General features: G+C 32.0%; 3 protein-coding genes across 4 annotated transcripts; all 3 read left to right on the forward strand.

The window, feature by feature from the left end:
• The first annotated feature begins 291 nt into the window (after positions 1–291).
• Positions 292–4,150, forward strand: LOC145013273 (putative envelope ADP,ATP carrier protein, chloroplastic). 2 transcript variants are annotated; one of them, XM_078972079.1, is made up of 10 exons: positions 292–747; positions 1,082–1,138; positions 1,740–1,802; positions 1,905–1,961; positions 2,046–2,129; positions 2,219–2,287; positions 2,369–2,481; positions 2,707–2,876; positions 3,483–3,561; positions 3,786–4,150. In XM_078972079.1, exons 1-10 carry the CDS (start codon positions 403–405, stop codon positions 3,907–3,909), a joined length of 1,161 nt encoding a protein of 386 aa, XP_078828205.1. In that variant the 5' UTR covers positions 292–402; the 3' UTR covers positions 3,910–4,150. The 2 variants fall into 2 exon arrangements, with proteins under 2 accessions (XP_078828205.1, XP_078828206.1); XM_078972080.1 differs by having other exon boundaries at positions 3,830–4,150.
• Positions 4,151–5,096: 946 nt separating this feature from the next.
• On the forward strand, positions 5,097–9,444 carry RUS5 (root UVB sensitive protein (Protein of unknown function, DUF647)). The gene is made up of 15 exons (XM_078971955.1): positions 5,097–5,392; positions 5,776–5,829; positions 6,013–6,146; positions 6,231–6,335; positions 6,676–6,730; positions 6,840–6,886; positions 6,971–7,049; positions 7,217–7,289; positions 7,421–7,510; positions 7,580–7,639; positions 7,730–7,843; positions 8,006–8,066; positions 8,651–8,769; positions 8,888–8,983; positions 9,088–9,444. The coding sequence occupies exons 1-15, from the start codon at positions 5,247–5,249 to the stop codon at positions 9,316–9,318; spliced, it is 1,464 nt and encodes a 487-aa protein (XP_078828081.1). The 5' UTR covers positions 5,097–5,246; the 3' UTR covers positions 9,319–9,444.
• Positions 9,445–10,099: 655 nt separating this feature from the next.
• OTP84 (Tetratricopeptide repeat (TPR)-like superfamily protein) lies at positions 10,100–12,952 on the forward strand. The gene has a single exon (XM_078969701.1). The coding sequence runs from the start codon at positions 10,211–10,213 to the stop codon at positions 12,830–12,832; it is 2,622 nt and encodes an 873-aa protein (XP_078825827.1). The 5' UTR covers positions 10,100–10,210; the 3' UTR covers positions 12,833–12,952.
• Positions 12,953–14,547: the final 1,595 nt, after the last annotated feature.

Consider the following 14,547-nt stretch of genomic DNA (forward strand, 5'->3'; position numbering starts at 1 on the left):
TAGAAAAGATTAATAATGAAAAAGTCATTATTGGGATGCAAATATCGTTTTATAATGTTGTAACTTATAATGTAAAACGTTGTAAATATGTAAGTTATGAATAATTCAAGTGGCAACAAAATAGAACCAAGGATACTTTTTGTAATAAAATGAAAATTTATACTTTTTGTAATAAAATGAAAATTTATACTTAATTTCTAACTTTTACTATACTATAGGTATCATTATTGTAGTTATACTATATCTTTTTGTATGTATATATAAAGCACAACAAGCAAAACAACAGTGAGATTATAGTCCTAACTTTTACATTTCTCTGGGTTTTACCTCATCTTCATCCCACCAACTAAAATTCCATTGCTGATTCTGTTTTCAAGATTCAAATTCACTCTTAAAACCCAAATGATTCCCAGAAAAAACCAACCAACATTAATTTGGAGGGACATTCCGGGTCTTGAACCCCTAAAACACGAAGAAAATGACCTCCTACGGCGTAGATGCGGTGGTAATGGTGGCCCTGTTCGTTCATTTGGCATTGATTGTTTCGCTTCCGTTTCAATGACAGAGAAGAATAGAGTTGCAGCAACGATTGAATTCACACCCAAGGCACCGCAGCTCATGAAACACCCGCTGGCTATTGTGGCTTTGGTGCCTAAAGAAGCTGCCGTGTTCGCCGCCGGTGCAGTCGCCGGTGCCGCCGCGAAGACCGTTACTGCACCCCTTGACCGGATTAAACTCATCATGCAGGTGAAGTATTGCACCTGATTTCGAATTTTGTTCGTTTAGTTCACAACTTGAACAATACGCATCGATCAATTCCAGTTTCCGTTAGCTACCTACTACTCATTAATGTTTTCCGTGATCCGATTTGACATGTTTCGTGAACAATAAATAACTGGGTTTATTACTCTCTTTTTCTTCTTGAATTCTGAAAATAAAAAAACCCAATTTTCAAAAAACAGATATGGGTATTCCATTAAAAGATGTTCATGTTATCATGATTTCTGGTAGATTCCATTAAAAGCTCCTATTTAAGCCTTACAGCTCCATTTTCATGTCTTAATAAGTATTCTTTCTACAGACTCATGGGCTGAGAGCTGGACAAGAAACTGCAAAGAAAACAATTGGATTCATAGAGGTATTTTATATCCATTTTATCTAGAGCTAAATACAAGAAATAGCAATGTAATTCCATTTATTCATTTATTTTGATTACAACATTGCACTTTTGAAAATCTACTCAATTATAGCAATGAAAAATGCTTTGCATTTGGATGACATTGCTATAATTAAGTAGATTTTTCAAAGAACAATGTTGTAAATTGTAATAGGAAGAAACTAAAGTAAGGTGTTATATTTAAGAAATAAATGGAAGTACAATGAAATTTTTGCATTTAACCCTATTATTTATCCCTTATTATATACAAAGTATTGAAGGAAATGGTTTGCTGACATGATTCCCATGTTACTTATGTGTTATTATTGAAGGGTATTTTATATCTTTGACTCATACTCCAATACTTCTAAATTACTTATAGAGTTGCTAACAGTATACAACAAGATTTCACTGCAATCAATATTGAAAATAAGATAGAAAGATAAAATAAAAGCATTACTTTGATTAAAACCTGTTTGATATGTTTCACTTTTCAAGAAACTTGTTAAACACAAATTTCTCACTTTCTTTTATCAACTTATCTCACTTTTATTTAATGTTAATTTTTAAATTTTATTTGCAGGCAGTTGTTTCCATAGGAAAACAAGAAGGTGTAAAAGGGTATTGGAAGGGTAACCTTGCTCAGGTGCTTTTACATTATTATTAAGTCATTCTATCTCTATTAAGTCAAAAAGAAACACTCATTTATATATAACTTAATTGATTCAGTTATTTCCTATCATTTTAGGTGCTACGTATCCTCCCCTATAGTGCAGTTCAGCTTTTTGCTTATGAGTACTACAAGGTATGCAAAAACTTTTTCTTGGAAAAAAGTGATTTGACGATTTTGCCCTTGTAAAAATAAGGGATTTGATGTTGAGTTTTGCAGAAACTTTATAGAGGGAAAGATGGTGAGCTTTCTGTTATTGGGAGATTAGCTGCAGGTGCTTCTGCTGGAATGACTTCCACTTTTGTAAGATTTCTCTCTCCTTTTTCTTATATTTTTTTTTATTTTTATTTATTTATTGTTTTAAATTAAAATTCCTTAATGTGTGTTTTTAGGTCACATATCCATTAGATGTCCTTAGATTACGAATGGCAGTTGATCCTGGATATCAAACAATCACAAATGTAAGATTTATTTATTAAAAAAAAAAAACATATAATTTTTTTTTTAAAATAAATAAACCATAATTTATTAATTTTAATCAGGTTGTTGTAAGGATGATAAAAGAGGAAGGAATCGGATCTTTCTACAGAGGACTTGTACCTTCTCTCATAGGAATAGCTCCTTATGTTGCAGTCAACTTTTGCGTGTTTGACTTGTGAGCTTCCTATTAAATATATTTACATTTAACCCCCTCAACTATTGGTTTTTACTGATTTAGCCACTTAACTATTTTCTTTACTGATTAAACCGTTAATCGCTATAGAAAGTCCTTATATAAGCAAATGCTCTACTGTCTCCAACATATTTGGATCCTAAACATGACTTGTTTGACCAATAGCCGAGGGTATTTTGGTAATTAACAATGAATGTATATAAATAGGGTGAAAAAGTCTTTGCCAGAAAAGTTCAAAAACAAAACTGAAGCATCACTAGTGACAGCTTTTGTAGCAGCTACTATTGCCACTGTAACTTGCTACCCTTTGGATACTATAAGAAGACAAATGCAAATGAGGGGTACTCCTTATAAAACAGTTTTGGAGGCTTTTCCAGGTAATTTTCTTACTATAAATAGCAACTTACTTTCTTTTATTTATTTACAATATACACCCTTCTACTTTCATTTCTTCTTATTACATCATTTTACTTTGAAAAATTGCTATCCGATTATAGAAATGTCAAAGACCTGTGTTTTCCGGATTAAACCTCAACTTTATTTTTTGCCTGAAAAAGACCTTGTATTCCTTTATTTTTTCTGAAAAAACCCTCAAATTTGTATTTTTTCCGAAAAAAAACCCCTCAACCTTCTAAATGCTTCCAAATAAACCCTCACGTTTTACAATTTTTTTTGGAAAAAAATGACTAAAAAGGCTCACAACCTAAAACGTGAGGGTCAGTTTCAGGAAAAAAAAAAAAAAAAAAACTTGATGTTTAATCTGGAAAAAACACAAAATATAAGGTCTTTTGTGAGATTAATAAAAAAGAAATCCTAATAAGATGTTATAATAAACAAATAAATGAAAGTGCATTGATATTTCTTGCATTAAGCCTTAAAAGCGTATGTTTGTTCAAAAAAATTTTCTTTAAACACTTGTTTCTACTAAATTTCACAAATAAAAAAAAACATCATTAATTATATAATTGGATTATTTTATGTAGGTATTATTGCTCGTGATGGTGTTGCTGGATTATACAGAGGTTTTGTGCCAAATGCATTAAAAACGTTACCAAACAGCAGGTTTACTTTTATTAACTTTTTATGCCATTAAAATTTAAATCCATGTCTATTTTCCTTTTTTTCTTTAATAACTTTTGTCTGGATGTTGGAAAAAAAAAAGATATGGAAGGAAAAAAGCTGAGGGTAAATTTGTAAGAAAGAAACAGGCATATATATAGTTTATAGGATTAAGTAAAAAAAAAAAGGAAATGACCAATTTGACCTCTGGTTTTGTTTGGTTGCAGCATTAGGCTAACAACCTTTGATGCTTTGAAACGGTTGATTGCAGCAAGTGAGAAAGAGTACCAAAGAATCTTGGAGGAAAATAGTAATGAACAAAAGCAAGGTTCATGTAGTTCCACAAGTTGAGTTATTTATTTAATTTGTTGTAAATCTTTTGGCCATTATAATTATAATATATATAAAAAAGTGACTATGGCACAAAAAGCAACTTTGTGATGTGTAATGCCTCTTTCTTATTCATGTGATGTTGTAATATAGCTTGTTATAAGTAATCATTATAATATAGCTTTCTTCTCATGTACTTAGACTTAGGATTCTCTTTCCATCTTCAATGAAAAGAAAATCCTTCATCAGGTTTGAATTATAATCTGCTCTAATAAATGAATTTTTTTTGTCAAATGTTATATTTTTATTGATTTGACCACATGTCATGTGGTGGTTATTTTTAATTATAAATTTTTGCACATCATATTTTATGGTTTTTTATTTTATTTTATTAAATTGCATATAATATTTAGATGTAATAATTACAATAAATGTTATAATAAATATATATCAATTTTATTACTTGACTTTTCTTTTAATTTCAAAAAATTTAAAGTAAAGTCTTATTATTTTATTTATTTATTTATCTAAATTATTTGTTTAAATTTAAAAGATAAAAAAACACGTTAATTTTAATAATTCAATTTTTTTTTCTAATTTTTCATATAAATTCAGTTTTTTCAAATGTTTAGAATTTTATATTTAATTTTTTTTAAATGAACTCATATAATACATGGATATGCATAAAACACCTTATAAAAGAATATACAAAGACAATATATTCTAAATCTTGAGATCAAAATTCATAGATATTTTCTTTGTTTTATTGTAAACCACTAATGAAAAAGAGACAAATGGACATATCATAAAAAAAATGAAATATTTATATATATATTTAAATTTAAGTATATTATACAAAGATAATCAAATAGAAAGGAATATAGAAATCAACTTCAATTTCATCAATTTCAAATAAATAGATTTTAAATTCGAAAAAACATATAACATATAAATAAATAAATTCTATGAGAATTCTTTTTCTTTAGATAGAATGCTCTTGCAAGATTGTTATGAAAATAACCTGTTTATATAGAGTTTTTTAATTCTTTAAATAATCTAGAATATATACAATTTTTTTAAGGAATGTTTGGATAAATTAGATTATAGTTTATTAGTTTATTTGTGTGGGTATTAAAAAGCACCCTATGTCTTCAAATAATTTAGAAAGAAACAATACTTAAAATCAACTAAATAATTAAGTCTTTAAATAATTTAATCGAGTAATAACCGATCAGGTAACCTCAACCCACCATCGCAGGTCTTGCTGCTTTGTCTCCTTCCACAAAAATGGAGAGAAAGCTCGAATCAGTTATAAACCCTAAACCCCTCTAATCACAGCTCCCATTTCCTACTACAAAATGTCATTCGCTTTGCAGCTCTCCTTCCCAAATTTCGATTTTAACACTGCCACTAGGCAGCAGAGGATTCAATTTGTATGCAACTCTTCTTCTAAGCAAACTAATTCTTCGAAACAAGAGTCTGAAGATGATACTCAACGTACAAGGTATTGCTTACACCTTCATCTCGTTACAGTTTTACTCTTTACGTAGAAGGAAAAAAGATATGGTTCTATTCTTTGCGTTTATTTCTTCATTGTGCGATTGTACGTTGATTTGGCATAGCGTTCATTGGGTCAATGGGATTACACAGTTCATCCATTTTCAATGTGTTATGGAAACGAACTCAAGTAACAAAAACACTTTTATCCAAATTAAAGTTTTCATTGACATTGTGCTGCATTACTACCCAGTTCCCCTGGTGTAATTGTTCCTGAGGGTTGAGGATCCTTCATATTGTTGTTTTGATTCGATACTTGTCTTCTTTGTGGATCAATTCCAGATATATGTTTTCATTTCTGATTTGTAAGTTTGTGTTTTTTGGTTGTAGTGATGAGCATAGCGTTGTTTTGGTGGAAAGATATGGAAATGGAACTTCAAAGAGGTAATATACATTTGCATTTCTTGAAGTACAGTTTGGATCATGTTGAAGAAGTGATTATATTTCATATCGTGCTAAACTTACACTCCCAACCTAGTTATCTTGTTGGAGATCATTATCTATGTGAAACAATCACTCTACATTGTAGATTCCAACCTAATATGCTGTTCAAATTCCTTTTGTCAGGTATATACTGGATGACAAGTTTCACCTAACAACATTTCTTGAAGATGACACCAAATCTAATGGATATTCTTCAAAAGAATTGCCATGGCTTCCTGATATAGTTAAAGATTTTGTTCTTCCTGCTGGCTTCCCAGGTTTATTCCCTTTTCATTTTCACCTCATATGGTAACTCTAATATATTTCTTCTCCAATTCTTTTTTTTTTTGGTTCAAAATCAGGATCTGTTTCAGATGATTACTTGGAATACATGTTGTTACAGTTTCCAACCAATGTCACTGGATGGATTTGTCACACATTGGTCACTTCAAGTCTTCTAAAGGCATGTCAATCTAACTCAAGCCAGTACTTCTGATTGGGTATCAATCTAACTTGCTACCTTTTTTTTTTTTTTTCTAATTCTTCTTTCTTTCTTTCTTTTCATTAGCAAACAAACATTTTGATTCCCTAATCTAATTTCCTCTACTTCTTGTTCCCTTTGTTTTTCATTTCAGTCATCTCTTTTTATTCTTTTGTAATTATCATCATCTTTTTGCTCTATGTCTAGTACTTAAGGCTGAATCATAGATTTTGTAAGGGATAAAATATAGAATTATAGATTATAATGTTCTTTGATTATCGTTTTTTTTTTTTATAAAATTATGTGCATTTATACAATACAGGCAGTTGGTTTGGACTATTCTTCTGGAACCACAGCTGCAGCTTCTGCTGCTGCAATAAGGTGATTTTCTATATAACTTGATACTAACATAATTGCAAGAAATAAAAATTTCTTTTTAGGGTTAAAGATATGATTATATAACTTTAACATATTTACCAAAAACATGTAGATGGGTGTCAAAAGATGGGATTGGTGCCATTGGGCGTTTTTTCATTGGTAGGTTTTCTTGAAAATCTCATAAATGGATTAAAAAAAAACACCAAATTTGTGCATTATCCATGATGGATTTGCCTTTCACAGGTGGAAGATTTGGAAATCTTTTTGATGATGATCCAAAACAATGGCGTATGTATGCAGACTTCATTGGAAGTGCTGGAAGGTGACTAATAGATTTTTTCTGTTATTTTTTTGAATAAAGCATTGAACTTTGAAAAGTATACCTAATTATAGCATTGTAATTTGAATGACATTGCTATAATCAGGTAAAATTTTCAAAGTAATAAGAAGAAAAAATTTAAAATTAATTTGTTTTAATGTGATATGCAGCATCTTTGATCTCACTACTCCTCTCTATCCTGCATATTTCCTCCCACTAGCATCTCTAGGGAATCTTGCAAAGGTATGAAAATTTACAAGATTGACCGAATAACAAAAGCATTAAAAGTTAAAAAAATAATATTCATTTTGTTTGTTGTGTGCTTTTAAAACTTTTAGAAATTCATTTGCTTGATATTTGATAACTTGACACAGGCTGTGGCAAGAGGGCTAAAGGATCCTTCACTTCGTGTGATTCAAAATCATTTTGCTATTTCAGGCAATCTTGGGGATGTGGCAGCAAAGGTAAAAGGGTATTTTCGTCATTTTAACCAAATTATATTTACTTTTGTGGGTGACTTAAATATTTTTCAGGAAGAAGTTTGGGAAGTATCTGCACAACTCCTTGGCCTTGGTCTTGGCATATTGGTCTTGGTATGTATGTCATTGTTTATTAGGTCTAAACACTATAAATAAAATAAATACCTAACAAAGGTAGTAAAGGGTATATTGGTCATTTTGCAGTCTACACCAGGTGTTGTGAAATCATATCCAGTTTTAGCATCAACATGGATGACTATTCGCCTTCTTCACCTTTGGCTTCGTTACCTCTCTCTTTCAGTTCTTCAGTTTGACTCAGTCAGATAACTTTTTTTTTTTTTTTTTTTTTTTAATTTTTAATTTTTTATTTGTGTAATTTAGGAGGATATTCAATATTGTACTCTGAATTGTTTTTTTTTTTTGTAGAATTTTTCACATTAGTTTTTTTTTTTTTTTTTTTTTTTTTTTTTTTTTTTTCAGGTAAATCTAAAACGTGCCCGGATATTGGTTAACTTGCATGTTTCAAACTCCAAAGTTCTAGGTTATATTTTTTACCCATAATAGCAATGTACTTTAGTTTTTACTTATAATATAGGTATTGTAGTAAATTTTAAAATCTGGGCCAAAAGTGTAATTTAGGATGAATTCGTAACAAATTTATTAAATTTGGGCCAAAAGTGTAAACTTTGGACCAAATTTGTAATAAGTTTCAAAATCTGGGCCAAAAGTGTAATTTAGGATGAATTCGTAACAAATTTTTGAAATTTAGGCCAAGAGTGTAAAATTCGGACCAAATTTATAATAAGTTACAAAATCTGGGCCAAAAGTGTAATTTAGGATGAATTCGTAACAAATTTTGAAATTTGGGCTAAGAGTGTAAAATTTGGACCAAATTTGTTATAAGTTTCAAAATCTGGGCCAAAAGTGTAATTTAGGATGAATTCGTAACAAATTTTGAAATTTGGGCTAAGAGTGTAAAATTTGGACCAAATTTGTTATAAGTTTCAAAATCTGGGCCAAACCCAAAAGTGTGGGTAAAAGAGTCAAAATGAATACAATTTCCGGTTTTTGGACTTAATTGACTAAAAATAAAAGATAAGGACTAAAAATGTATTTTGGATTTAGGATGTGAGGAATGCAACAAAATGGAGAATATCTTATCATGGGAGAAATTTTCGGTTCCACAAATTGCCTTTGGTGTGCCTTTTTCTGACATGCTTGTTGGAGAAAGATCAGGCCTCAAGGTATCACCTCATATTCTTTTCACATTTAACCTTTTAATGACGTGTCAATTACATGCCATGTCAGCAAAACCTAAGGGTTAAAGAAACATATACTAATTCATATTTTTCTTTTTGATAGGTGAAGATGCTTCTGAAACTGTATGCTAAGGAAAAATATATTCTTGTGGTGAACCAACAGCCTTTCAAGGATTTTGAGACCCTTGTCTCCTTTAAGGTATCCCACCACCACTACCACTACCACCGCCACTACCACCACCACATGTGATTAAATGTCTGATTGTCGAATTTTGGTTTCTTGTTATATTATAAAAATGACAGGAAGGAGCCACAAGTCTCTCAGTGCTTCGAAGTGTTTGGCAGACATATTGGCTGTATAAGAATCAAGACAAGCAAAAAGATGGTTTTGATGATCTGAAAGAAAGTCTGAATGAACTTAATGATCAATTTGAGAACTTTTTACAACAATTGAGAGACGTTGGATGGGACATTGATCAAATCAATTTGAAAGTTCGTAAGGATGTTTCTATCCAAGAATGGCATGTGGATTAATCGTGTTTTGGAATCCAAGCCTTTTTTTCTTCTTCGTTTTTGAACATATGAATGGATCCACTATATACAATGTTGGATGTAATAAGACATGTTATCAATAAAATATAGCAATTTTTTTGTTTTGTAGTTTTATGAAAATTTCCATTATGTATATATACCAGTGGTCGTTAAGGGAAGAGAACTTGTTCTAACATTTTAATGAAGTATCCAATACATTCCATGTCTGCAAAATTTAACTGATTGCTTAACGCTTAAACTGGTTAGTAGATTAAAACTCTATCCGGATGAGATTCTTATATGTGAAAATACAACTTATTACGAAGAAAAATAATATAAGATGTTTGATATATCTTTTTACTAGGTTTAGTAAGAGGCTTGGTTTGACTTAGTAGATATACTACGGAGATACAAACTATTTGATATCATATTTAAAAGCTTTTAACTTGCTTAGATACAAAGATACAGACTATTTGATACCAAATTTAAAAGCCTCTGATTTGGTCATGACTATGCTTCTTAGATTCAAGGTGATGGGTGGTTGTGACCTAGTCAAACTTTGATTTAATCAAATTTGAATGAATCAATAACTACCAAACAACATTTAGTGTATAGGAAAAAAAATTAAATGACATATATTAAACAAATGAAAAAATTAGGTTATCTGACCATGATCTTTAAATACACAAATATAGACCAACAGTGAATTATTTTTGGAAGGCTTATTTTTAACATAAAACTTATTATTTTTCTTGAAAGTTCTAATTATTTTTATCAAGATGTTGTGGACTTGTGCAAGTGTGGATGAGATTTTTCTGGTAAGGATCAAATTTCCCTCCATCTCCTTCCTCTCTTCTTGGGAAAAGGAGCAGAGGAGCTTTGAATTTAACCACCAATGTCCGCATTTACAATCTCCCTCCCTTTTCAAACTCCCCACCAACAACAAAACCCCATCAACAAAAACCACAGCTTTCGCTCCCCTCCTAAACCCCCTTCATCAAATCAAAAACCCACATCAGATTCACTTTCATATTCCTCATGGATCGAACAACTTCGATCCCACACCCGTTCCGGCAACTTCCACGACGCCATCTCCGTCTACATCGACATGACCACCGCCGGTCTTCGCCCCAACAACTTCGCTTTCCCGGCTGTTTTAAAAGCAGTTACAGAGATTCAGGACTTCAATTTGGGTGAACAGGTTCATGGTGTTGTTGTTAAACTTGGGTACGATGCATCTTCAGTGACCGTTGCGAATACGCTCTTGAATATGTACGGGAAACGCGGGGGTTTAAATGATGTCCTCAAGGTGTTCGACAAAATTACTGAAAGAGATAAAGTGTCATGGAACACTTTTATCGCTTCGTTATGTAGGTTAGAAGAATGGGAGCTTGCTTTGGATATGTTTAGGCGAATGCAATTTGATAAAGTTGAACCCAATTCGTTTACCTTGGTCAGCATGTCGCTTGCTTGTTCAAATCTTGAAAATCGCCATGGTGTTATGCTTGGGAAGCAAGTTCATGCTTACAGTTTAAAAATCGGGGACACCATGAGTTTTACAAACAATTCTTTGATGTCTATGTACGCAAAACTAGGAAGAATTCAAGATTCAATTTCGCTATTTGAGATGTTTCCTGGAAAAAATATAATTTCTTGGAACACCATGATAAGTTCACTCTCACAACAAGATCGATTTGAGGAAGCCATGGCTGTCTTCAAGGTCATGATTCTTGAAGAAATGAAGCCCGATGGAGTCACAATTTCAAGTGTTCTTCCTGCTTGTTCTCATTTGAAGTTATTACATCATGGGAAACAAATTCATGCTTATGCAATAAGAAACAATAATTTGATTGAAAACTCATACGTTTCTAGTGCTTTAATCGACATGTACTGCAATTGCAGAGAAATTACAATCGCCCGTAAAGTTTTCGATCGTCTCGTAAACCGGAGCCTTGCAAATTGGAACGCGATGCTTGCGGGTTACACACAAAACGGATTTTACGATTCTGCCCTTGTTCTTTTCTTCAAAATGATGGAGTTTTCTGGGCTTTCTGCTAACCCTACAACAATGGCGAGTGTAATTCCTGCTTCTGTCCACTGTGAATCTTTTCATGACAAAGAAGGCATGCATGGATTCATCGTGAAAATGGGGTTTTCAAAAGACGGATATGTGCAAAACGCGCTAATCGACTTGTATTCCCGAATTGGGAAAATCGATATTTCAAGAAACATTTTTGATAGATTGGAGGTTAAAGATACGGTTTCTTGGAATACAATGATTACAGGATACGTCGTTTGTGGATTCCATGAACACGCGTTAGATTTGCTGCATAAAATGAATCAAAGAGATGAAACCCACGATCAAAACCTTGAAAAGGTAACATGTAAACCTAATTCAATAACCCTAATGACTGTTCTTCCAGGTTGTGCAGCCTTGGCTGCCTTAGCAAAAGGTAAAGAAATCCATTCTTACGCAATTAGAAATCTTTTGGCCACGGATGTGGCAGTTGGAAGTGCCCTAACTGATATGTATGCAAAATGTGGCTGTTTAAGCTTCGCCCGCAAGGTGTTCGATGAAATGCCTGTGAGAAACGTGATCACATGGAATGTAATGTTCATGGCGTATGGTATGCACGGGAAAGGAGATGTTGCCATGTCACTTTTCAACCGCATGGTGGATGAAATCAACCCTAACGAGGTTACCTTCATTTCACTATTCGCAGCATGTAGCCATTCGGGCATGGTGGATGAAGGTCTAGAATTGTTCCATAAAATGAAAGACAAATACAGGGTTGACCCAACCGAAGATCATTACGGGTGTGTGGTTGACTTGCTAGGTCGAGCTGGGCGGCTAGCTGAAGCACACGAGTTGATAACCAAAATGCCACCACGGTTCAAGAAACTTGGTGCATGGAGTAGCCTACTTGGTGCTTGTTGGATTCACCAAAATGTGGACCTAGGCGAGATCGCAGCTCGAAATCTACTGGAATTTGAGTCGGATGTCGCCAGCCACTACGTGTTACTATCGAATATCTACTCGTCCGCAGGGTTTTGGAAAAAAGCAACCGAAGTGCGAAAAACAATGATTAAAAATGGGGTTAAGAAAGAACCGGGGTGCAGTTGGATTGAGTTTGATGATGAAGTGCATAAATTTATGGCCGGGGATTTTTCACACCCGCAAAGTGAGAAAATTCATTCGTTTCTTGAAAGATTATTGGAGAGATTGAAACAAGAAGGGTATGTGCCCGATACTTCGTGTGTTCTTCATGATGTGAATGAAGATGAAAAGGAGAGTTTGCTTTGTGGACATAGCGAGAGGTTGGCTATAGCATTTGGGTTGATTAATATGTCACCAGGTGTTACGATTCGAGTTGCAAAAAATCTTAGGGTTTGTAATGATTGCCATTCGGCGATTAAGTTTATTTCGAAGGTTGTTGGGAGGGAGATTGTTGTGAGGGATGTTCGAAGGTTTCATTGTTTTAAAGATGGGAATTGTTCGTGTGGTGATTATTGGTGAGATAGTATTAGGGCAAGTTGTAAGGAAATAACAATGTATTTTACTATATTTTTTTATATGGATAATTTATTTTATATTTTATCCATAATAACATTGTTCGTACATTTCTTTTATGAGAAATTGAATTGTCTCTTATTTGTTTATGCTTATAAATATTCCTACCTATTAATATTATGACACATATCATCATTTCACCATTCAATTTGATGTGATATATTCCTAATATACTTTTAATGACATAGTTAAAAAAAATGAAATGGTGATTTTTGTAGTAATACTAATAATTGAGCCCGTGCTTTGCTGCAGGTTTTTAGGTGTGTTTGTTACGAATTACGAAAGTAGATGAGAAAAAATCAGATTATATATACTAAGGGGGATACTAAATAGCCACGAAAGTTTAGAAAACGAATTGTGAAAGTGAAATTTTCGAAAGTTGAAGACAGAGGGGTGAAAGTGATATTTTAAAAAGTAAAAAGATAAAATATATCATTTTATAAAATAGAAGGGTTCCAAGTGACGGATAATACAAAGTTGAGGAGAAAAGATGAAGAGGTAAAAATGATATTTTACAAAGTTGGAGGTGAAGGGTGTGAAAGTGATAATTTAAAAAGTAAATTGACAGAAATATTATCTTACAAAATAGTGGGGTTGCAGGTAAAAGATTATATAAAATAGTATCAGTTATAGTGATTTTTTTTTCTATTAAGAGAGTAAAGTAAATTTCTAAAAGATAGAGGAGTGAAAAATACATTTTCCAGAGTATAGGAGGAAAAATCATATTTATATATACTACGTGATAAACACGAAAGTTTAGAAAACGAATGGATGAAAGTGATATTTAAAAAAAAGTAAAAGTATGAAAAAAAAAATAATTTTACTAAATATAAGGGTTTAAAATGACAGAATATACAAAGTTGAGGGATTAAAACCATACTTTAAGCATTGATATGCTTGTATATTGTGCGTTACCACTTGTACTATTCACTAGTGAATTTTACTGAACGGAGATAAACACAAGAACTTAGAAAATGAGAGGTGAAAGTGACATTTTACAAAATTGAAGGTAGAGGAGGTGAAATTTATATTTTAAAAATAAAGGGGTTACCACTTGTATTAATAGTTACAATGAACGGGGACGTGGATAAATACAAAAATTTTAAAAATAAAGGGGTAAAAGTGATAATTTATAAAGTTGAAGTGAAGTGGGGTTAAGTTATAATTTATACAGCAAAGAGAAGAAAAATATTATTTTACAAATTAAAGGGGTTATACTTGTACTATTAGCTACAATAAGTTTTATGGGGACCAAGATACATACTATAGTTTAGAAAGTGATATATTACAAAGTTGAAGGTAAAGGGAGTGAAATGGATATTTTAAAAAGTAAATAAATAAAAAAATATCATTTTACAAAGTAGAAGGATTGCAAGTGATATGTTATACAAACTAGAGGTTAGATTTAATTTGGACTTCCTCCATTAAAAGGAAAGTTTAGTTTTTGTATATATTTATAACTAGAGTATTTTTCTTTTTTTTTGAATGATAAATTTATTCTATTCTACTCCTACAATTCTCATAAATATCTACCTATATCGTTCACGAGACTTGAACCCTCGACTTCAAGGAGGGAGGGCAACACCGGATACCGATGGGTTAGAAGCCATTTGGTAATACTAGGAGTATATGTCTGGCATAAAATGCAGGAAGAAATTTAA

This window comes from Lactuca saligna, chromosome 8 (genome assembly GCF_052625555.1).
Source record: "Lactuca saligna cultivar CGN05327 chromosome 8, ASM5262555v1, whole genome shotgun sequence".
NCBI lineage: Eukaryota > Viridiplantae > Streptophyta > Magnoliopsida > Asterales > Asteraceae > Lactuca > Lactuca saligna.